This window comes from Drosophila innubila (genome assembly GCF_004354385.1).
Source record: "Drosophila innubila isolate TH190305 chromosome 3L unlocalized genomic scaffold, UK_Dinn_1.0 0_D_3L, whole genome shotgun sequence".
In the NCBI taxonomy this organism is placed as follows: domain Eukaryota; kingdom Metazoa; phylum Arthropoda; class Insecta; order Diptera; family Drosophilidae; genus Drosophila; species Drosophila innubila.
Genome location: NW_022995376.1, coordinates 27,120,355 through 27,146,308, shown reverse-complemented (window position 1 = coordinate 27,146,308; position 25,954 = coordinate 27,120,355). Strand labels below are relative to the sequence as shown.

At 33.3% G+C, this 25,954-nt stretch overlaps 2 protein-coding genes across 6 annotated transcripts in view; both read right to left on the bottom strand.

Moving 5' to 3' along the window:
• Positions 1 to 25,954, bottom strand: part of LOC117788863 (neuronal calcium sensor 2) — a 41,645-nt gene that overhangs the window by 2,869 nt on the left and 12,822 nt on the right. Inside the window, exons 2-5 of one of the 3 annotated variants that reach the window (XM_034627783.1) lie at positions 25,211 to 25,240; positions 19,087 to 19,224; positions 18,872 to 19,015; positions 8,096 to 8,224 (exon numbers count right to left, since the gene is read on the bottom strand). In XM_034627783.1, the coding sequence (XP_034483674.1) occupies positions 8,096 to 8,224; positions 18,872 to 19,015; positions 19,087 to 19,197 (384 nt within the window). In that variant the 5' untranslated portion in view covers positions 19,198 to 19,224; positions 25,211 to 25,240. Of the gene's footprint in view, positions 1 to 8,095; positions 8,225 to 18,871; positions 19,016 to 19,086; positions 19,225 to 25,210; positions 25,241 to 25,954 lie in introns of those variants that run through there. The other 2 variants (XM_034627784.1, XM_034627785.1) reach the window with 2 other exon arrangements.
• LOC117788862 (neurocalcin homolog) overlaps positions 1 to 25,954 on the bottom strand; it is a 99,104-nt gene that overhangs the window by 60,347 nt on the left and 12,803 nt on the right. For all 3 annotated transcript variants that reach the window (XM_034627780.1, XM_034627779.1, XM_034627778.1), the window contains exon 2: positions 25,211 to 25,240. The gene's annotated coding sequence lies outside the window, so the exon portion shown is untranslated. The remainder of the gene's footprint in view (positions 1 to 25,210; positions 25,241 to 25,954) is intronic.

Below are 25,954 nucleotides of genomic sequence, written 5' to 3'. Positions count from 1 at the left end.
TTTGTAATTTAAGAAAATTATAAAGTTGTTAAAAAAAATTTTAGCAAAACAAATTATTTTTTTCAATTTCCTAGGTTCATAAGTCCCTTTTACTGTTAACTTGCGCCCTTTCTCATGACACGCCTACTTTTATTATGTGGTTGGAATTTTCTCTGAAGTATTCTAAATATATATTTCAAATTTCAGACCGAAATATACAGTGGGTTGTGTTTCTAAAAGTCAAACATCTTAAATCAGACACAAAAGTAACAATGGGTTTTCTTAATTTTTTCTTGTATATTCACAGAATCAAAAACAAGAGTCAATTTTGGTGAACTCGACTGGACTCGGTTTTGAAAATCAACCTATAGTTGAAAAAGTCTCCAAAATCATAGGTTCAACTTACTTTTATATATAAGTCAGCTTTAAGAAAAAAATAAGTTACCAAACCTCACTTCGATTTTAAGATATACTGATCAAAAGTTGCACTAAAACGCATACTTTCTCTCGTTCAGAAATTTTTCGAAAACTAACCCAACTTTAAAATTCTCCACACGCCACAAATTGAACTAAAAATATAAAACTTTCTGTTTAAATTACTAAAACCAATTTTCAATCAAATCACATTCAAATTTTTGCTAAACGAAACAACTCAAAATTGATTTTTGCCACGCACTTTCCTGATATAGGCCATAGTGCAATGTCACAGATTATTAAAATGTTGACCAAATTTGGGTTAAGTCAGATTACTATATTATGTATCTTCCTAAGGAGGGATCGGTTGAGTATCAGCCTTGTTTCTTGAGATATATCAACCAATCTCACAGCTTGTGTATTTGTTAATGTGTTATATATCCCTACCAAATTTGGTTCAAATCAGGATCGGTCGGTCGAAGCTCAACTTTTAGTAAGATCTTCTTACATATGTCAATGCGGACGGCACTTCGCGCTAGTGACGAAAGACTCGATGGGGGCGAAACGCGACCATGCAATGCGTCGTGATTTTAGTGTATGGGCGAAAAATGAGATTGATCTCCATTTTCATCGCAAAATTTTGTTCAGTGATGAGGCTAAGTTTTGGTTGAATGGCTACGTCAAAAAGCAAAATTGCCGCATTTGGAGTGAAGATAATCCACATGAGACCCTTGAGACGCCATTACATCCACAAAAACTGAGTCATTGGGCTATACTTCTTCCGAAATGATGCTGGAGAGTCAGTTACCGTTAATGGAAACGGGTATAGAGCCATGATAACCGACTATTTGTTCCCGAATGGGATGGCACGAAAGTGGATGAGATATGGTTCCAACAAGACGGCGCTACATGCCACACAGCGCATGTCACAATCGATTCATTGAAGGAATCATTAGATGATAATACGCTAACAAACCACAAACGTTAGGGGACTTAGAAGCCAAAATTCTTAGCGTTATTGCCGACATACGGCCCCAAATGCTCGAAAAAGTGCTTGGAAATTGGACCTCTAGACTTGGCTATCATATTTTAACATTAATGGCATCAAATTATCCTTCCAATAAAGCCAAATTGATGGACATCAAGACGATTTTCTTGTGTTTTATTTCAATTCGAGGTTCTATACCTCTTAAAAAAAACACCCTTTACTACTTGCGAGTAGTATTCTCGGTCGGTCATTATTATCGTATTTTTTTGCTGTTCAGTCGCCGACAACTTTAGAAGCAAAAAAGAAATGGACAATTCAATTTAAAATTCAGCTAAAGAATGTATGTATTCATAATAAAATACTAAATAGTAATATTGGTTTGAAATTCAAAATTTTGTCTAATAAAAATTAGTTTATTTTTGTTGTAACTATTTTTTTTAATTTTAGAAAAGAACACGCAGCAATGCTGAAACGTTATCAAATCCATTCGAATGGAACCGGGTATTGTAAGTATCAAGTTGTGTTAAGAACTCCTTTCGGAAGCATTTGAATTTTCTGAAATTTCAAGTGTGTTCGAGTATCCCGTTCTTTCAAATATACACATGATTCTTGCTTTGTTATGTAAGTGAATGTGTGTCTCGTTTGCTATTTCAAATGTATTCGTGCAAGACTCTACTAGCAATATATACAGCTAATATGGAAAATTTGCAACCACTGTCTGATGATATCGAGTTATATACCCATCAAAAGGTTTAGTCCTAACTAGCAAAATGGCATACTGGAACTTTTGCTTACTCATCTGGTTCACGAGATAAGGGGGTGTAAGTGGCTGGGGAAAAATTTAAATGATTGCAGTTGAAGGGGCAGTTGGGGCCTTTTGGTAAAATATTTTATTTTTTATATTTTTATTTTAATTCTTATCAAAAATAAGAGTCGAAATCACAGAAATCTGACAACTGGTTCAAAATATAAAAAATTAAAAATAAATAATAAAAAAATTGAAATTTTTAGTGACCTTTACAAATGAAATGTCAGTGTGAAAAGTCAGTTTGTTTGTATGTTTGTGTGTAAGTTTGTAAGTTTCAAAGATTTAAAAAAGCTTAGATTTTATGATGGGGATTTATTTCTCTTCAAAAATCACTGCGGATGGCAGCAATGTGTATACAGCTAATATGGAAAATTTGCTATGGCTGTCCGATTTTCTGACGTTTTAAATATTATATGATTATTTTCCGAAGAACCGTTTTTTTTACAGAATTTTGTAAAATATTGAAATTGTGAAAAATACCCAATTTCATTATGACTAAAGAATCTCACAGAATATCAATTTGCTGTTGTTTTACACATTTTAACCATATTTGGTTAAAATCGAATTACTATATCATATAGCTGCCATAAGAGGGATCGGTTCAGAGTCAGCCTTTAGTATGAAAACTTCTCCTGTTTCTTAAGATATATCATCCAATCTCGCAGGTTGTGTATCTGGTAATCAGAGAGCTGCTACGGGTATGTTCGAGTATGATCGAACACCAGAGCGAAAAGTTCGATCAAATCAACTCAGCGACTCGGTCGCAACGGGTTCGATCAAGTCATGGGTCTCTTTGTTAACGATCAAGTAGCGGGTATGATTATTTCCCTTTCGAACACTTCGGGTCGAGTAGCGGTCGAGTCATACGATCGGATTGGATCGTGATCGTTTGTGAGCGTTCGTTTCGATCCAATCACGTTCGAGTTGCAATGATCGAAAAGATTTTTGAAAAAGGTGAAATTTGCCCCGGGCCCCGGGGTTGAGGGGCCACGCGTTCGAGAAGCTCCGATGGACTTTTTTGTGTACGGGAAAGTTTTAGAAAAAATGTTGGTGTTTCTTTTTCATTTTCTGTAACTTTAAATTAACTTAGTAATAACTCGCTCAAATTCTAATATTGAAGTTCTTGGGCGTAATGTCATGCCACTTTCAAGACTATTTCTCCTATCAAAGCTGTTTATTCCGATTTGTATGCCAACGAATAAGATGGCTGAACCTACGGACAGAAACACTATTGAAACTTAAAAAACAACTTACCCAGACGATTTAGTTCAAGATTAACTAATTGAGGAAATTGAATTGTTAAAGAAAATAAGACTATTAATGAAATGAAACACCAAGGGCTTTGGACCTAAAAATCGTGCGGTCCCGGGACTCAGCAAAAAGCCCGAAGCCCGGTACGCAAAAGGGACGATTTCACGCTTACTCTTTATATGCATTGAAACAAATATTTCTGTAATTATTCACTGTTAATATAATTGACGCATCTTTTTTATCTAAACGCGTCGATATGTTAATCAAGCTTAATTTGACATTTGACGAAGAAAAAATCTAAATTGCTAAAATTAGCAAAGAAAAAATCATTTTTTTACTGAAAAACAAGTAAGTTAAAAATTGGTTAAATTGGTTTGGTTAAATTGTTGCTTAAAAAATTTTTTAGATTTAAAAAAAAAATTTTGAATTTTGAACAAATCATTTAAAAATTTATTTTTTATTAATTTCGAACAAAGCTCGGACCGGAGCTGCCCTTTTTAAAAAAATTGACCGGGACGGGCTTTAAAAATTTATTTCGTGTCCGTTCCGAGCCGAGCCTCAAAAAGAATGCCCGTGCCTTCCAACGCCTTGAAGCTTCCGAACCTAATTCATAATTTTGACTACGAGATTATGTTAGATATGTATTTACTTATGACTTTTGCTCATTCTGTCTCCATCTGTGGCTTCTGGAAAAAGGGCTTTTAGCAAATTGGCTCTAATAAAAAATAAATTAAGGACTACTATGAGCAAAGATAGGCTAAATCTCACTTAATGACTATCTCCATAGAGCACGAGAAAGCCAGCCCAATTAGCGAGGAGATCTTAAAAGAATACAGTTCCATGAAGGCCAGAAGTCCATTATTTTGAGATCTTGTAGTTAATTTAAGACAAGGAAGACTCAAATTAAAAAAAGAGGGTCCCCAATATTTTTTGCCCCGGGCCCCGAAATGGCTAGCTGCGACCCTGTATGTACTTAAGTATACGCAGCTTATAATTTATTTTACAATAAACGTTTTAAGCATAAATACTATTGGATTTATATAAATATTTACACAAATAAATACATATCATTGTAAGCGCAAACGCTGCCACGTGCGCGCTCTGTCTCGCACATTTTCTGAACGATTCAACTCGAGTATGACTCGATGATCGATCCGATCGTTTGAGCAAAACGGGTATGCATCAAATCAAATCAGCCAGCAAGTTCGATCATGACTCGTGACTCGATCAAAACAAATCATTTCGATCATTTCTACTCGAACTTGATTAGATCGAAACGAACGCTCACAAACGATCATCATGATCGCGGACAATTTAATTCGAGCTAACCGTTTGAATGTAATGGTAATGTGTGCGGTTGACTTTTCAATGTAGCTGCCATAGGAACGATCATTCGAAAATTAAACTTAAGTATGAAAAACTTTTTTTTTATTAGATATCTTAACTAAACTGATAGAATGTGCATATAAGTTGGTCTTATGCATCTTTACCGAAGTTGGTTTGGTCGGTAGAAAATCAAGTTTAAGTAAAAAATATTTTTTGTTTTTGGAGTTATCTCAACCAAACTCATAAATTGGGTTTTTTTAATTGCCATTACATCCTAACCAAATTTGGTAGAAATCGGATCACTATATCAAATAGCTGCCATAGGAACGATCGATACCGTTTGTATGATTTTAGTTGATAGGCAACCTTTAGTATGAAAATCCATTTTATTTTTTAAGTTATCTGTACTAAACTTACTAATTATGGAATTGGACCACTATAACATAAAGCTGCCGTGGCACCGATCAGTCGAAATCAACCTTTACGTAAAGCTTGTTTCATTGTTTGTGGGCTAATAACTTAGCCGTCTCTCCATAGATTTTAATGAATTATATTTTAAGCGACGCTTAATTGCGGCAGATATGTAAATATAAAAGAAAAAAAATGTAATACATTTTTTTGACTTTTCCTAAAATTTAAAAAAAGTAAAACAAGTGGAAAAGGCTATAGTCGAGATCCCGACCATAGGATCCCCGTTACTTATTTCAATATATATAAAAGTACTTTAAAGAAATTACTACCTAACAAAAACTACTGCATACTTTTAGGTGATATTGAAATAATAACTTTATTAATAACTTTGGTTAGCTAATACCCCCGTTCTACTTATCCGAACTTAATGCGGTTAAGTGACATTATAGAGAATATTTATAGATAACGTTATTTACCATTAAAACTGTATTATCTTAAAAACTGAGGGTGTGTTGGTTTTTCGCGACTTTCGGGGCCGGAGGGCGCGTGGCTTAAAATTGAAACAATCTTGAACTGCGTGGGGTATATAGAAATCTGTGGGCCAAATTTGGTTGATCTATTTCTTATAGTCTCTGAGATACTTTTGTTCATACAGACAGACAGACGGACATGGCTTTATCGATGCTAATCAAGAATCTATATTCTTTATAGGGTCGGAGATGCCTTCTTCTCCCTGTTACATACATTCCAACGAACACAATATATCCTTTTACTTATCATATCTATCAAAAAAGTGTGGTCGGTTCGTGTATTTTTTTGACATCCTTTATAAGCCCTGTGTCAAAATTTGAGCTTAATTGGATTATTAGTTTGCAACTAACCGTCATTTAAAAAATAAACTCCTTTTTGTAGTATTGCATTGAAAAATATTTTTTTGAAAAAGTACTTTTAAGTCAACAAATTGCATGTTAAATGTTATTCAGGCTCTGCTCTGTTAAAAACTACGGTTTGTGGTGGTATGGTGAGGTTAAACGTGGTCGTACAAACACAAATGATGAAGAACTCTCTAATGGTCCAAATTCGGCAGTTTTTCCCGAAAATAGAAAAACAATCTATTAATCTTTTTTTTGGTTCGTAAATTGAAAATTTCTTAAAATCGGTCAAAAACATTATACTTCCATAGTAAAGAGCTTTAACAAAAATGGCATTCCATTGAGAGAGAAGCGATGGAATCAGGGTATATTCTTAGAAAAATATGACATTGATGAATAAATTGAATTTTGTATAAAACTTGTTGCTTTTTAGGCCAGGGGACTTATTGAGTGATGTGTTATATCCTGATATCATATAGCTGCCATAGGAACGATCGAAAGGCATTTGGCTGGATCAGATGGAAAACCAAAAGATATATACTTCCTATGATCTTGAAGGCACAATAAAAAAGTGTAACATAGTGGTGCGAAGATAATACTATGTGAATGTTTTTAATTTTTGTTTTTTAGTCCAATACATTGTTACTTTTGTTTCTATCATTTTTTCAAACACAAAAACTGAACATAAATTACTTTTATAATAAAATATTTGTGTTTTATTCGGTTGACGTTACTTTATTTTTATCAATTAAATAAAAAACGAATCTTTGGTACAGCAGAATTTGAACTGAACCAGTACGACGACGCGTCACGACGCCGACTGCGAAAAACTCTCTATTTTTTAAGGTAGTTGTCTGGAAATTCGATAGTAACATCGCAGCCGGTATTTTCATGAAGACCGATGTGAAAGTTTCAACTTTGTGTTATATGGTGGTCTTTTGGTTCTTGTCCACGTGCACTTTAAACGGCTGAGAGCCGTCGAGCTTGACGCGGACACGCTTACCTACGATTTCAGCGTGGAAAACCAGATTCTCAACAACTGGCTTCTTCTCCAATTCACGGACAGAATAATCTGAATCCTCTGGAACACTTTCTGCTGTAGAATGGGCAAGTAGATGATGACGCCCTTCTGGCTGATTGAAAGCGGCACCCATATGTTATTGCACACAGCTTTCTCATCTTATAGGCTATTTCCACGACCACTCACAATTGCCACATTTGCTCACATTTGAATGTTGCTTAATTTTCGCTTTCCACGACCAAAAGTGAAACAGTTAAGACATTTGATATTCACCCAAAGCAAATCAGCTGTTCGGTTTCTGTGCACAAATTATAAAAAGCTGACAATAACCACATTTAAATATTTATTTTTTGTTATTAAAATTGGCGCAAATTCAATGCCTACCGCTTTTTTTTCCCGAGTTTATCGATAGACATCGCGTGCTCGATAAAAAAAATACTGAAATTCGCAGGGGCGAAGGGCAAAAAATTTTAACATTCATTATGAATGAGCCAAAATGATCATTCAGATTTTGTACTGAAATGAAGTAAACATTCAGGCCGAATGATGAAAATGGCGTCGAATGGCTATTAAATATTTCCGCCACTATGCGATGCAATAAATTCAGCTAGTTCATGAATCGCCGGTAATCCAATTCCATTTTGAAAATATATTCTCAATAATTTCGGGACTGGTCGACAATTACGATAATTTTTTTGGCAGCTCAATAGACCTTGCTTAATCCAATTCCATTTTGTAATTATATTCTCAATAATTTCTGGAGTGGTTGGCAATTACGATTATTATTTTGGCAGCTCAATAGACCTTGCTTAAACTCTGTATTCAATATTTCGAAGCAGCAAAATTCCCTAAATTCGGTACTTTACCTTTTTAATTATTTTAGCATACATTTACTAACATTAATATGTTAGGCCAGTTAATTCTGGGAATGCCCTCGTCTATGTACTTTGACACGTGCGTAGACTGTACCTTTTGTAGTTTAAATTAGGGATAAATACAAATATTCTTGGATGTATTACAAGTACCTGAACAATTTTCGTCATTTCTTGAATATCAATGACACCATTCCCGTCGACATCATACATTCGAAAGGCCCATTTTAGTTTTTCTTCTGGTGTGCCGCTGGATGTAACGTCTATTGCGAGTAGAAATTCCTATCAAAGAAATTTATACAACTATATAAAAATTCAAATAAAATTTTAATTGCTTTAATACTATTAACTAATGCTTAAAAATATGCAAGCATGACTTACTCATAATTCTTGCTTAAAGAAAATATAAAACACACATACATGCGTGTAACTAAAACAAAAACAATATAAATCCTTTTAATTTTAATGAAATTAAAAAGCCTAAAGGCTTTTTAACTTTAAGACTTTAAGCGAAACGACCGCGGAATGAAAAACTCCGTAAAATAAAGATAAAGTTTTTGAACGATTTGTCGTTTCAAATTTGGTTTAAAATTCCCGCTACGTTGCGGAACGTATTGAAATTACATTGGCAATGTTATTGCAACACTTTGCGCTGACGTATTGGAAAAGGTTTTAATCCTATTTTCGTTTGCCTACCATAATAGAAAGAGCGCTCCAATTAAGAGCACAACAAGTCGTTGTTATACCAGTTCTACACCCATTATATTGTGTTCGTTGGAATGTATGTAACAGAGAGAAGGAGGCTTCTCCGACCCCAAAAAGTATATATATTCTTAATCAGCATCAACAGCCGAGTCGATATAGCCATGTGTGTCTGTCCGTCCGTATACACAAAAGGATCTCAGATTATAAGAGGTAGAGTAACCAAATTCGGCACACATATTTCTATAAACCCCACGCAGATCAAGTTTGTTTCAAATTTAAGCCACGCACCCCACCGCCCCCGCAAATCGCAAATGCAGTTTTTATGGTAATTAACGTTATCTAGTAATGTTAACTGTTATCCCACTGAATCGCATCAAGATCGGACAAGTAGAACGACAAGTATGGCGAGTCAAGTAATTTCTTTAAAGTACTTTTATATTTATTGAAATAAGTAACAGTCATGCTATAGTAGGGATCTCGAATATGGCCTTTCCATTGGTTTTTTTTTTTTTTGATGATTTTGGAAAGGCATTGTGAAAAATGTAAAGTTAATGAGCGCCGCAGATATGAATAGATAGGAACAAAAAATAAAAATTTTTTCAATGATAGAATATTTTAATACTCCTTACTTTAAAAAAAAGTGAAAGGGTATATTGATTTCGTTGGAATGTATGTAACAAGATGAAGAAGGCTTCTCCGACCCTTTATATGAATCTAAATTCTTGATTAGCATCAACTGCCGAGTCGATATAGCCATGTACGTCTGGCCGTCACAGTGACCGCCTAGATCTCAGAGTCTATAAGAGCTAGAGCAACTTAATTTGGCACAGACAATTCTACAGCCCATACGCAGATCAAGTTTATTTTTAAAAATCACGAAAGACGTGGTGGCCATCGGCTTTAAGATATAGCGTTATTTTTCATAATTAACGTTGTCTATTATTATTGTCTATAATCCTTCTTAATCGCATCAAGATTGGTAAATCAAGAAGGCAGTAATAGCAATTTTCATTTTTTAAACAATACAAGTTCCTCAAAGTATGTTTAATAAAATAAATAAATTAATTCAAAATACATTTCATTCAGTTTTTTAACATTTAAAAAATACTTTAATTTAAACTAGTCGGCCGGTGCTACAGTCGAGCATACTCGACTGCCTGAGACCCCGTACTTAATATGGCAAATACCAATAATGGAAAAAAGTTTTTTCTTACTAAGACTTGATTTTCGTCCGATCGGTCCTATGACAGCTATATGATATAGTGGCCCGATTTGAACCAATTTTAGACAGGCTATATAAAGCCAAGTTTTATTCTATAAGTTTGGTTACGATATCTCATTAAACAAAAAAGTTTTTTATACTAAGACTTGATTTTCACCCGATCGGTCTCATGACAGCTATATGATATAGTTGACCGATTAGAACCAACTTCGGTAAGGATTTATAAGACTAGCTTAAATGCATATTCTATAGGTTTGGTTACGATATCTCAAAAAACAAAAAAGTTGTTCATACTAAGACTTGATTTTCACCCGATCGGTCCTATGACAGCTATATGATATAGTGGTCCGATGAAAAAAAGAAACAAACTGGATCTGCCTGCAATATTGAGGAATCTACATACCAAATTTGGTGTCACTAGCTTTTAAATTGTTCTTATAATTTGGATATGCAATTTTTTTTTCAATTTGTGGGCGATAAAAGGGGCGTGGCCGAATTTTGAAATAAACTTGATGTGCTTGCAATATAGAGGAACCTACATACCAAGTTTGGTGTCTCTAGCTCTTATAGTCCCTGAAATCTAGGTGTTCATACAGACGGACGGTCAGACAGACAGACGGACGGACATTGCTATATCGACTCGGCTGTTGATGCTGATCAAGAATATATATACTTTATAGGGTCTGCCACGCCTCCTTCTGCCTGTTACGCACATATTTGTTAAAACAAACCCAATAGACTCCTGTACTTTTTTTTAAGTACGGGGTCTAAAAAATGTTATGCTGGGTTTATATAGAGGCATTTTGCGGCATCATATTCTGCGGCAATTTCTGACAGCTTGTAACACTAGTCAAAGTGTTCACATTGACGTCACTTAAAATGTGCATTACAGCGTTGTGCCATGCCAAAATGACTGCCGTCAATGTGAACACTAGTTCTTATTTTCACACCGTCACGGTTTCTAAAAGTTCATAAATGTTGAACATTGAACAAGTTCGTGAGCAATAAGCAAGTTCCAAAAAAAGATTGAAAACAGACAATTGGCGCGCTTTCTCGTACAGCAAACAAAATTAATTTTATGCATATTTATCAAATTATGATTATATCTAAGCTTTTCACACATCTTCGCTAGCATCCCTTCTTTCTTGCGAGTCAAATTATAATTGGCAATTCAAAAATAATTATTCAATATCACCCTTTGTTTCTCTGGCGAATAAATTTCAAGATCACATTAATTTAAAAATTATAAAATGTAAAAAAAAACCGATTTCAAAACACAAGAATTGATAAAATAACATATTTAGTCGTGCCACAGTGTTTCAAAAGAATCAACTTGCTCGATATGCTTGGCACGGGAAAAAAGGGTTCATTTGAACTGGCTCCCCCAAAACAGCTGTCAAACTGTTTTCTTTCAAATCAAAGATTCTGGCACAAAAAATATGAGGCGCGGAATGACACTGGAATGACACACATTGAAAGTGACACGTTTTTTGAGCCACTTGACTTTTGTCACAGCATTTGTGTTCACATTGCCCTGTAACTATCCATGCCACTGTAGCTGTCAAATATGACTCTCTGTGCCTCTATGTAAGCCCAGCATTAATTTATATTTCATCTTTCCACATTTTTTTGACATTTGAAAACATTGGTTTGTGTTGCTCTTAGAGTTTTATAGAACACACATAAATAAACATAAATTAGTCTTCGTGAATATTTTGCAATATTTATTTTGATATAAGCTACAAATATTTCGGAGACTAAACTATTTTACGCACTCAGCATACATATCACTATGCAACGATTTTTAACTTTTTGGCTATTACGCGAACGAAACCCACATTTTATACCCTGAGCCCATTGAAAATGGACAAAAAACGGTATAATGTGTTTGGCAGAATGTATATAACAGGCAGAAACACCCCTTTCTGCAGACCCCCTAAGTATATATATTCTTGATCCGTCCGTCTGTTTACACGCATGGATTTCAGAGATCATAAGAGCTAGAGACTTCAAACTTGATATTAAGGTTCCTGGATACCATACGCTGATCAAGTTTGTTTTTATTTTTGGATCGGACCACTATATCATATAGCTGCCATGGGAACGATACGTCGAAAATTAAGTTTTAGTATGAAAAAGTTTTTTGTTTATTAAGATATCTTAACCAATCTGACAGAATATGTATCTGGGCTGATATTATACATCTTGACCAAATTTAGTTCAACTCGGTCCACTGTATCATATAGCTGCAATACAGACGATTAATCGAAAATTAAGTCTTAGTATTACAAAGTTGTTTGTTTTTAGATTTTTAACCAAACTGATAGAATATGCATTTTACTTAGTTATGTCCATCCTGGCCGAAGTTCGTTCTAATCGATCGACTATATCATATAGCTGTCATACGACCGATCGAATAAAAATCAACTTTTAGTATAAATAAAGTTTTTTTGTTATTTGAGATATCTTAACCAAATTGTTAGAATATTCAGTTGGTTTTGTACATTCTGACCAAACTTCGTTTAATTCGGTTCCATGTATCATATAGCTGTCATAGGAACAATTGACCGAAAACCAACCTCACTACAGAGTACCTGGGCACAGGGTATTCTACTGTCGAGCGTGCTATATATAGCTTTATATATGAAGTCAAAAATCGTTCCACCAAAACCTGTCTCCTCAGTGTAAAGACTACTACTACTAGTATGAAAAAATAAGAATGCCTCTTCTTTGTTGAGCTGTGTTGGCTATGAACTGGCAATCTAGTCGCACATCTGTAATAAAATCAGGTATATAGTTTGACACGTTATTGACAACAGCACGTAATGCCAAAACGATACGTAGCGAGATGATTGAACCGAATTTGAAACGACGAATCGTAAAAGTTTCGCTAAGGGTCTAAGCAGGCTTAAACACAAAATTAAACTTAATGCTTGAATGAACCGAAACTACCCGTAATAAGGTCCTTATCATAATTATAAAACATATTTTTTAAATGCTTTCCAAAATACCAAATTTGAACAGGGTGTAATTTATAGTAAAAGGGACATATTCTGAGAGTCTGGTTAAGAAAGCTCAAAAAGGCAAAAAATTTCTTCATACTAAAGGTTAATTTGAACGCGATTATTCCTATGACAGCTATTTGATATTGCCATTTGATTTTAACCAAATTTAAAAAGGGTGTAACATATAGTATAAAAGACATATTCCGTGAGTTTGGTTAAGATAACTCAAAAAACAAAAAAGTTTTTCCTACCAAAGATGAATTTTAACTCGATTGTTCCCATGACAGCTATATGATATAGTAACCCGATTTAGACTAAAATTAAAAAATAAAAATCTTGCCTGGTCTGAACCAGGATTTGATCCGGCGATATCTTGCGACTGAGTCTAACATACCACCCTCTGGCTGAATCCGCTGCGTGACCATACAATAATAAATGTAAAATCAAAATAAATGCAAACTTTGACCTCAAATTTAAAGCACTTACAAAACGCCGTCATATCTCACGATGAATTTGTCATATCTTTGATGTCCAAAAATGCCAAACTTGTACGCCAATCAGTTTGGCCTGCTCAGTAGCTATATATCGTAGAAAATAATTGATGAGTTTATTTTCCAAATTTTCATCGTGTGATATTCATAAAACAACAGAAGTCAAATTCAATTATTAATATGCAGTCATATAAAACTAAATCGACACGTATCATATTTTTGTCCATTAAAAGGATGCTTTCCAAGAGGAGATCACATAAATGCTACCATGTCTGAGCTTGGTATTCCTGCAGCATCTCTGTCAAGGTCGGAAATTATAGAAAAAAGGCTGGTGTTCATCGGACTGGCACAATTCTGGCATTAAATGTTTCCAGCTTTTTGGATATGCTGATGGTATTGACATAATTGGCGTGAAAAGCATACAAAGCGTCGGGCAAAGAGGTTACAAACTAGCTCCAGCTTTAAACGTCTTTTAACGAAGAACTTTTATTCAAAAATTTACGGTATTTTGCATACAGATATTAAGACCCGTGATCTTGAAAATAATATAGTCATAAAATAATTTTTAATAAAAATATTGACAAAAAATGACTTTTAATATAATATTAAACAAAAAGCTTGTGATTGTGTGTGTGTTTTCTACTGGTGGATCTTTTCCACGAATATCCCGGAAAGCTTTATTTGGATTGTTGAGTCACGGCCGCCAAAGGGACAGAGAGGTCATAAGAATAAAATAAGATCCTATTTTTGCAATAATCTGAATAAGGTTTGTTATAAACCTGTGTGTGAGTGTGTATGTTTGTTTCACACATATGAGCACTATGGTTGAACGTTGAAAAATGTGTAGTTGCTTTAGGTGTGGCGACAACACATGAGACAAAATTACGAATGTTATGACTTGGCCTGCACCTAATGACGCGGTAACGCCAGTCGCAAATGCATACCCAATTTTGGGTCGGGTCATTTTTTATCTTTCGGGCATGCAGTAGTCACTAATCATATACTTAAGACCGTTTTGAAAAATTACTTATGCAAATATTCATTAGGTGCAACACCTTTTATGAGAATATAAAATAGTAGGTGTACATATCGGGTCCTAATTAGAGGTGCAGAAACATCGATGTTCGTGTCCATCGATGTTTTCGATGTTTCCAAAAAAAACATCGAGTGAAACATCGATGTTTAAAAAAAAAAGGACTCCTAATCGTAAGCGACAAAAAACAAATTTTGCAGAGATTAATTTTCAATTTTTTTTTTAAATCTTGTTAGAGGATTATCCTTAAAAGGGTTTTACAAAATATATTGTGAATACATTTCAATATTTGGAGACTGATCGAAAAAAAATTGTTGGCTAATTTTATTGTGCGCATTGGCGAAAATTACAAAAACTTGTGTTTACCTATTGAGTAAATGTTAAATATTTACAACCGACAAAAAATATAAATTTCTAGTTTCATACAAAGAGTCAGTTCACAACCGACTGTTTATAATTTGAACAATATGATATTATTAATGATAGTATTCCAAACTTGATATATGTTAGCCAGAATGTGAGGAGCATAATATTACATATATACGTTCCGTTTGGTCAGATATTTTGGAAAAAGCATGGGTTTTGTTAGAAAAGTGAATTTTAAACCGATAATTCCTATTATTTCTATATGATATAGGTGTCCGATTTGATACTTCTGCAGCTAAAAAAAAAAGCTTAGAAGTTAGGGTGTCTGTGAAAAATGATGCTATTAACATAAATGGAAAATGGATGCATTATAACCAAAACAGGAACCTGATAGCAAATGGCCAGACAGCGGAACAAATTATCCTGTCCACGTTTGGAAACACTATAGACTGGGCAAACCTATCGTACCAGCAATTAAAAAACTAAATCCAAATTCTTACAGTAGTGTAATTATACTTTGTATTAATCTTAAGCTTCTGTCGTTCAATATAGTGGGACTATCAAAAAAACATTGTCGTGGATTTGCAAGTTGCTGCGGAGCCTCATTCTGATCATTTGCCCCTTGTCATCAGCATACATTTGCAAGAGACCCAGACAGAGAAGGAGAGCAGACCACGGCCAAAACTAAGATGGGTAAACAGGTATGCCGACAAGTACGCAGAGCAGCTTAATCTGAATCTCAACAGCTCGCCCTCCCAACCAAAAGATTTGGAAGCCTTGAATCAATGCATTTTAAAGGCATCTGAATGCATGTCAAAAACTACCAAGAAATCTTATACGCAGCCATGGAAAAAGTTTATGCAATTGTTAAGGCAGGTTCAAAAAGATGCATGTGAATTAAAAAAGGTTACCTATTTTACAGTGAATGCAACATACAAAAATCTCTGCTGACAAAAGAACCAACAGTACTATAAGATTCTGGAACTGGAAGTAAACGATGTGCGCAATATCAAATCCTTTTGGAACTTGGTAAAACGCTTAAATGGCCATACAGCAAATCGACTGCAAATCGATCAGAAGAGGTAGGCAAGTCACTTTAAAAGTCTCATTTATGTTGAGGATCCACCTACAAAGCGTTCTTAAGCGCTACCCCTCCAACGAGTTGAGGACATGACGATTACAATTTTTGAGGTTAGGACTGCAATACATCGTTCGAAAAACACAAAGGTGTCAACTCTATACCGGCAGAGTTCTTCAAAAATGCTACTCCAAGAATTGTACAAGATCTCACTTCGGCGTTCAATACTATTTTTGGAAATGGTGAAGCACCTGATAGCTTCTGTATAGCGCTTCTTTATCAAATTTTCAAAAAGCGAGATCCGCGTGAAGCAGCAAATTGCAGAGGCATATCGTTTCTTAATGTAGATATGAAATTATTTGCATCTATCTTGCTGCCACGCCTAACATGTTGGATGACAGGATTTAGAAAGGGATATTCAACTGTAGATAGTATATTTATTCTGATTTCAAAGCTGCCTTTGAACCAACCAGGGCATATCTTCCAAAATGATTAAAGTCCTTAACAGCATGTATGAGCGGAATACTGTGGCATTGTGGGATGGTAATGAACATTCTCAGTGGTTTGACCCTAACCTGGGCGTCAAGCAATGTTGCCTCCTCAGCCCGCTACCCTTTGCAATGTATGTTGATAATATCGTTTCCATGCTACCAAGAGGGGCCCAACTAGGCACAGCACGTATCAAAATCCTAATGATGACATGGTGCTACTGGCGGACAGTGCTAACGCTCTGCAGAGGATCAATGCCTTAAAGACGGCCGAGGACAAAGTGCCAGTGAGGATTCTTGGCATTTAAATGGTAAAAAATTGGACGTTGTAAAGCAGTATAAATACCTTGTTATAATGTAAATTATATACTAGGCTAACAGCATGTGCTAAGTTTAAGTCATTTATATTTTATTTTATTTTTTTTGTCTATTTCTTTCCTTATATTTTAAATGATTCCCTTTTTATTGTAAAACAAATCATTGTAAATATCTATGTAAACAAAAACAAGAACCAAATCAAAAAAAAAATTACTACTACTAAGCGTGATGTAACAGCGATTATTGACCCAATCGAAAATAAATCGGAAATAGCTTCCGTCAAGGAACTTATTAACTTTGGCACTGCTGTGACTATTTAAAATATTAAGCGTTGCCGTTGGCGATACCTATCGTATCAGGTGGAACGACGAGCTGTATTATACTCTAATAGGTGAACAAGAAAGAAAAGAAAGACCCCAATGTAGGATCAAGTGTCTGAAGTCATATTAACCCTTGGTGTTACGTAAAAAAGGATCGCGATAAGGCAAATTGTGCATCAGGCGAAGCCCCAATAGGTGATTCACGCCATATATTTAATTAGAGAATCGAAAAACAGTTTTAATGTGTCACTAACTATTTGTAAATAAATGAATATAATTATATATTGTAAGCCCCACTGAATAGCTAACGTATAAGCTTTGTTTAGTTGTAGGCAGAGCTCCAATAAAACAGCCATCAATTAATTTTTATGGTGTTTCATTAACAATTTGTAAACAAAAGAATATAATTATATATTGTGGGCCCTTCAATAATATATAAGATAGGTTTAGTTGTAGGAAAAGCTCCCAAAAAAAAAAACAATCAAGAATTATTTTTAAATCTGTCTGCTCACGTTGGAACAAAAAAAATGTAAATAGCCCGGTTTCCTATGGTACTTTTTTTTCGACGTGTTCGTCTTTCTGTCTTGTGCTTTGTCCTGAGCAACAAAGCAAAAATATCCGAACTAAATCAACTTAGAAAACACTTTGAGATAATTCTAAGCAAAATATGCTTCATTCAAACGAATGAAGTGGAATTCGGATTTTTTTTTATTATGTTGTATTTAAACTTTTTTTTTGCAATATTAAAAATCAACATTAAAAGTTAACATTATTTTAATTTTAGTTCCAAAAAAGTGAATTAATTTTAATTAAAATATTTTATTTTTATTTTAAATTCTAGGTTTTATTGCAATAAAGTAATTTTTGCATAGTCATATTTATATTAAAATTTATAATAGATACGTTTCCTGACAGAAACATATAACAACATTTGGAAGCAGGGACCATAACTGTCCCGCTGTGCGAAAAAGAGCGTAGTTGGTTAGTAGAGGATAAAGGTTCATAGAATGTCGTAGGTTTTACTGGTGTTGTAATTTTGAAAGTTATATCTTGAGTATAAGCGAAGATATTGACAAAGACTTTTATTCAAAAGTTTTCAAATCGTAAAAGGCTTTAAAAACTTTTATTTTATTTATCAAAATAAAAGTCTTCAAAGTCTTTAAAGATTTTTTTCAAAAAAAAAAAAATCAAAGACTCTTATTAAAGATTAATAAAATAAAAATCAATAATAATTATTATTCATCATTTTTTTGATCACAAATAATTATTAAATGTGATTTAAAAAATCAAGTCTTTAGAATCTAAAGTTTAGATAACCATTAATTTTGATTTTTTTCTTTTATAACTCAAATAAAAGTTTATTAGCTGTTTGCAGAGATATACAAATAACAAAAATTTTGGTACACTCAAAACGAAAATTGAACTTCTCCTTATAGTTGATTTTTTATGTAGCTATTTTGAACAATAATCATTATTTTCAGTCCCTGTTTGGAAGTTTTTTTTTTGGAATATGCTCATGACAAATTAGGTTGAAAAAAAATGTAAGAAAAGGGTTTTTGTTTAAGCAGATACTTAAGAAACAACAAACACAATTGAATGTAAAAATTTTAAACACTCTTATCATGTTGGTGTCGGAAAATTGCAAGCTTTGGTTGTAGGGCTTTTAGATCATATCTTTTTGAATATATCGGTCTGGTTGCGCACACAGTAATTGCTTTGACATTCCAAACAAATCTCCATTTGCTTTCATTAATTAGTATAAGTTAGCTAATTTAATAAAAAGCATAAATAATAAAAAAAATTATAGAATTTTAAAAAATTTTAAGAGTTTAAAATGTAATTTTAATAAATAATTATAATGTAATATTTAACATATTTAAGTTAATTTATAAATGTAAATTACCTTAAAGTCGATATAGCCATTTTTGTCCATATCGAATGTACGGAATACGTGGTCACAAAACTCTTCCGCATTTCCAGACGGGAAAAACATCTTATACATGTCCACAAATTTAGCAGGAGTCAAACGACCATTGGGACAGTCTTGCTATACGTGCGATATTAAAGCATATCATTATATCTTTAATCATGTTATTAATTCAGTTGTTTGAAACTTACCTTAAATCCTTTGTACCATTCTTTTATAGTAGCCTCATCATAACGGGTGTGGGTTTTCAAAAACTCCATATCTTCTTTTGTTAGGCGATCTTTACTACTTAAGCACCCCATTTAATAAGCCGTTTTCACTTATGACAACTTGATATTTTAATTTAAATGAAATTTATCAATAATTAGGGATTTCTTAACCAACTCGTTATATATTACGCGGATTTCTATATATTTGGTTATATATGGGTAAGCTTTTAAACAATATTAATTTGTTGTTAATAATATTGCACTATTTTTATGATATGTATTGAATGTATTTATAATATGTATATAGCATTTTATTTCCAGTACTTTAAAAAAGTTTTACTTTACTATTAACCAGTAGCTGTTAACGCTAAGTGAACCTAAGGAACAAGAGATTGAGTGATGCGCATGCGCAAAAATTATCTGTATACAGGCTGATTATTGAGTTACCATTTTTCTGTACACTGTATTAAATTGTTATTCACGTCAATAGGGTTGTCAAACTGTCATCTGAATTTAATAATTGTTTCAATTTTCAACAATGGCTATAAGCAATAATAAATAAGCACTCCAATTAAACAATTTAATAGTAGAAAGAAACATATATTGTAAATAGTTAATATAGGATAACGCTTATGAAAGCTTTTATCGATATATCGATAAATATTGTAACGAAACAGCACTGGCATATTTGTTATTGAAACATTGAAAAATTAAAATGACGACAGGTGGAACTTACAGCGACTGAGTGCAAGATGGTCACAAGATCTCAGAAAGTACAGCGTATCAAAGCCTTCAGAGAATACAGCAGAAAAGGTCTCACTCAAATGCACTACACAACGCGTGTATTTTAGTTATCCACAATATCGCTGATGATTTTGAATAAAATGTCGACTCCTTTTTGAGATATTTCGGAACAAAAAAAAACTAAATTTTTCAGAAAACGTTTTTATACCCGTTACTTAAAAAATAAATAAAAAGGGCATGTTCTGTTCGTTGAAATGTATGTAACAGCGAGAAAGAGGCATCCCCGTTCCTATATCGTAAATATATATTGGATCAGCATGAACAACCCAGTCGATACAGTCGTGTCCGTCTGATCGTCTGTGCGTCCCTCCCCCTAGATTTCAGGGATAAGAGATAGAGCAAACAAATTGGATAGGATACCCGTTACTTATTTCAATATATATAAAAGTAGTTTAAAAAAATTACTTCCTAATAAAAACTACTGCATACTTTTAGTTGATTGTATTGAAATAATAAATTTATTAATAACTTTGGTTAGTTTTACTTGTTCAATCTTGTTGCTGTTAAGTGAGATTATAGATAATATTAATAGATAAAGTTAACTATCATAAAAACTGTATTATCTTAAAAACTGTGGGTTTGGTGGTTTTTCGCGATTTTCGGGGGCGAAAGGGGGCGTGTCAAAAACTTGCATGTACTCACATTTGCACTTTTAGTGGAAACAAAAGATAATAAATAAATTAAACTATTTCGACATAGAAAAAAGGTTTTGTTTACTTAATCTATAAACTTTGGTACATTCTCTACTATGTTCTCAAATATCTGTTTTGGAATTCGATTCCACTCCACTTGTACACGGCTACAAAAATCTTCCTTGGCTTCCTTGGATGCACAGTGGTCGGACTTGTATGGAGGTATGCGACAAAAATAGTTGTACGTGTCCTCTAGGTCTACAATTTAAACTGTGAGCTTATAAAAATAATATAAAACCATTTAAAAAAAAATTGGAGTGGTTATACGGCCATACGCCCATAACTTCGATGTAAATAATTATATATAATAATTATATATTTTCAACAGAAAGTTTATTAATAAACAACAAAAACATAAAACAAAATAAAAAGAAAATGTTTAAATGAATTTTATATTAGAAAATAGTTAACTATTTTCAAACATTTCAAAACAGATTCTTTTAATTAAGATTTCTTTACTAATTGGTACATTGGAAAAATTGATAACAAAATACACTTTATTAATTGAACATGGGCAACATGCAACCATGTACATCATCGCCAAACCATTGTGACTATGTCACAGAACGGTTAGAATATGCAAAAGAGCACATAAATTGAACCGACGATGATTGTAAACGTATTGTCTGGACTGATAAGTCTGAATTTAACCATTTTCAGTGGGATTGTAAGCAATATTGCCGACAAAGAACCGATAAAATGCTCAAAAGCCATCATTTAGTGAGCATGGTGGCGGAAATATAATTTTGATGTGGTTATTTTGAAACATTTTTACCTTCTCAACTAGGTGGCGACATGGTGTGCACAGATAAAAAAGTTTAAAATGGGTTGGAATGTAAAATTTTAGATTAATAGAATAGTTAGCATAATGTCTCGAGAGCGATCCGATTGAAAATCTTTGGTCAAATGTTAATCAACGACTTGCATAGTATAATATAGCCCCATCAACCACAGGAAAAAAGTTAAGGGCGAAAGGGTTAAGTAACGGGTATAAATAGTGTTGATAAAATGTATTAAACAACGCAAGAAAAAGTTTTTGAAAAAGTAAATATTTGACATTTTTTTCATTTAAAGACGTAGAAATGCCACATTCTCGATCCTGGAAATACCCATATATTTAATTTAAAAATAATTTTAACTGTAAAATATTACATAAAACACCTTTTTTTTTTAATTTAAATCTCTTGAATCTATTCAGTTGACCCAAAATTAGCATGCCATTTTTGGTAGGCTTTTGGGAAATATTTAATATATTTATTTAAATATTGGTACTCGTGTTAGTAACCGCAAACTTTTGCATTTAATTCACAGCTTAATTATCTAACAAGTACCATTTATTTCGTTAAATCGATAAATTGGTTGAAAAGATAAGACCAATTTAATTTGAAGTAAGTTGTGAACCTATTCAGTTGATTGGCAGTGTACAAAGAAGACGACCCATATTTTCAGACAAACACATATTTGTTTCGGGACAACACGGAGATCACTAAATTTTACTCCACCAAAGATAAGACTGCTCACAAAAAGGGCGTTGCAAAGGTTGTTAATTTCAAACACAGTTTCTTGTCAAAATTCTAGTTGCAACCAGGTTATAAATAACAGGGCAGATCATCCACCATGTAGGAGCTTAACATTCGCCTCCTCAGATTAATTCAGTGTGGCTGATGCTGAGTGCAGACAACCATATACGGTAGATTTTGCCACTCATGGAACTCGCATTGGTTTTCACACAAGAATCTGATTCCTTTTTATACCCGTAACTTAAAAAATAAGTTAAAAGGGTATCTCGACTATAGCCATTCCGACTAGATTTTTCAAACTTTAAACTTTAACACTCTATTATTGCTGTATGCATTTCAATGGCTTGAGTTTACCAACACAGAAAAACGATGGAATAGGACGTGTTTTATTTATTTAAACCAAGGCTGCCAACTGGTTCTAAACCGAACCTCGCGGAACTGGTTTGGTTCAGATTTTTAAGTATCCCCAACTAGATCATAAGCCGAACCTTATATATCATATACTCCGAGACCCCGAAAATGAACCAAACCAATTTCTAAAATAAAGGGTTGGGTTCGAAAAAAAAATAATTACATGATGTACAAGGCAATATTGACAACTCGATTTTCGCAAAAGCAATTATCTATCGAGTTGATTAAACTGTTAGCTTAATTTTTCTTAAATATTATTATTACATAGGAATCATAGAATAATAAGTCATCTTAAAACTAATTAAAATTAAAGATTAGATTTTTTTAAATTTACTTTATAAACCATATTAGGCCTTATATTGCCAATAAACTAACCTTTAATGTTTAGAAATCACAGTGCTCTATTGGGCTATTGAAAATTGATCTTTCCTTTATATGAAAGATTGTCTAACATATAGCGTAAGGTGACATTGAACGGCTGTAAAACCGATTGTTACCACAGTTGATCAGACTATAAAAGAAAATACGAACAGTACAAACACATAAAGTGAGTTTGATTTAGATTTTATTAAATCAAAACAAATTTTCAAACTTTCAACCGATCGTTCCTATGAAATATATTCGGTTTGAAAGACTTTTGATTACTTTTGAATTTTTAAAAATGCGAAAACGATAAGATATCCATAAAGAAAAGATTCTAAATCGATAAAGTTCATCGTCGTCACTTGCTAAACCCACTTTCTTTGATACATTTGGGGCCCCAAATAATATTTTATTTTGTTATTCTATGGTGTATTTTTCTTTTTGTGAAAAACTTTTAGAATTTTCACTTTGTATCTCAGCGGTTTTTAGAGGTGCGCCCACATTGTCAGCTAATGAATCTATCAGTAACTCATTAATACACAGTCTGACATTTAAACCAGTAGTTTTAGAGCTACCAATTTTTTAATTAAGCAAAATATGTTTTTTAGGTTTAAGGTTTAATTCATTAAAATCTATGGAGAAACGGCGATATAATCAGCTGTGTTAGCCAATGAAGAAGTAGAAATTGATAAAAATAAAATAAATTGATAATTTAATTCTGAAAAATGGCGGCAATTATGGTTATTGATTCTTGCATTTTTGCATTAAATTTTTTTTGTCACCAGCTGATTGCATGGCTTGTGCATATCGACATGAACCAGAGCTTTCATTAATTCAAAAACAAAAACATTAAATAATCAATTTTTCTCTTAAATCCGATTACAAATACTTAAAACTATTTTTGAAAATTAATTTTAAATATTTAATGTTAAATATAGCACATAGAAGCTAAATTAGACTAAAATTTCGTTGTTCGAATTTTATTTATCAATTGAAGTAACTCTAGCAGCTTTCGATTGTGAGATTTAGTATCGATAGCAATGAATGGAATGCTTATGTCGAATTTAGTGTTTCCAGACGGAGTCATTTTGGATTTTTAGTATGAAATTTTTTTGTTGTTTTTTTTTAGATACTTTAACCAATCTCACAGAATATCAATATGTTTCTGTCTTACACTTTCTGACCATATCTGGTTAAAATCGGTTTCCTGTGTCATAGAGCTGCAATAGGAACGATCGGTCGATAAGCACCCTTAAGTATGAAATTTGTTTTATTCTTTATGTTATCTCTACCATTATCACAAACTATCCATCGATTATAACGATTAATATATTAGGCGTCACCTAATAAATGCAGCTTTGTAAATGTATGTAAACCTTTAATAATTAAAAAAAAATAATTAAAAATTAATTCTAGGTTTAAATGTTTGACTCCAAAACTACTGGTTTAAGTCTGAGACTGTGTGTTAATGAGTTAAGGATATATTCATCAATTTTCTGTAAAAGTCAAGTAGTTCAAAATACGTTAACGTATTTTCGAGTAATGATGACAATGGGGCGCACCTCTGATAAGATAAAATATGTTTCATAGTGTAATAAGCACAGCATATGTGAAAACTTAATTCGATCAAAAAATTGCTAGAATAATATTTTTAAATTAAGTCTTTATATTATTTTAATAGTATAATATATAAGGACATAACAGATGTCTCTGCCTTAATACACATAAGATTTAGACATTTTTTTGTGTGCGTATTGTATTGGTGCCGATAGAGATAAACTGTGTGGGGCGATCACAGCCCCAAACAATATACGATCGATAAAAGACGATAGTGCTGCATCTACAATATTTGCTGACCGGAAACTGCATTCAATACCGTGCTGCATTTCGATTCGTTCCTCTTCCATCATGTAAATCAATAGTCGCGTTTCCCAGGCAAGTTTGCTCCCTGATCACATTTGATTTTGTGATACCCCTGATACTTTTGGTGAACGGGACTGATAACGTATCATGATACCTGAGCATGTATCATAAAAAAATATAATTCGAATATCAGCTGTTTTTAGCGTCATTATTTTTTTTCAATGGCGCTGCCAGAAAAAAGAATCATAGCGTTCACCGCCAGAAAAAAGCATCATAGCGTTCACCAGGAAGTATCAGTAGCATAACATTTTTTTGATACTTGATCAGGGAGCATGTTTCCTGTTGAGCGCGCCCAATTATTTGTAAAAATATCGAGCTTATATGCCGAATTAGATTGTTATCGATTATTCGAGTATATTAAAGTATTAAATTAACTGTATATTTTTTACTTACAGTTTATATCTCTAAAAAGGTTTGGAAACCCTGAAAATAAATAGAAGTGATAAAATTTAATAATAAGTAAAGTATTAGAAATATATATAGTCAGCGTTGTTTGATTGAACTAGTTTAGAGTTATGTAATCGATCTCAAATGTTCTATCGCAAGGATTAATATATTATGTAAACTAGTTTTATTTCGCGTCAAGGGCTGCATGGTCTTTAGACGAAGTCTTAATTTGCTGATAAACTTTACCTGATCAGCATATTACATTTATCATATTATTTAGGTACAGCTGCAGCAGCAGCATCACTGCGGACGGCAGTTCGCGCTAGTTAGCAGTGATAACTCACCTGGTTCGTGAGATAAGGGGGTGTAAATGGGAGAGGCAAAATTGAGTTGATCGCAGCTAATAAGGCCGTTGGGGCCTTTTGGTAAAATTAAATTTTATTTTTTATAAATTCTCATCAGAAATACGCGCCGATTGATACTTCGATCACCTAAATCCTAATTAAATTTACAATTTTTAGTGGCCTTCTCAAAATGAAATGAAAGTCAGATTGCTTGATTGATTGTTTGTATCAAAACGGTAAAAAAAACTAAGATTTTATGATGGAGATTTATTCCTCTTCGAAAATCAAGATATGTCTGTTCTACGACTTTTCGAAAAAAAAACCGCGCGGTTTTAGCGGGAAAACGCTGAATCCCGTTAAAATTGAAACCTACAGAAGCTACACATATGTCGAATATATCGTTGGA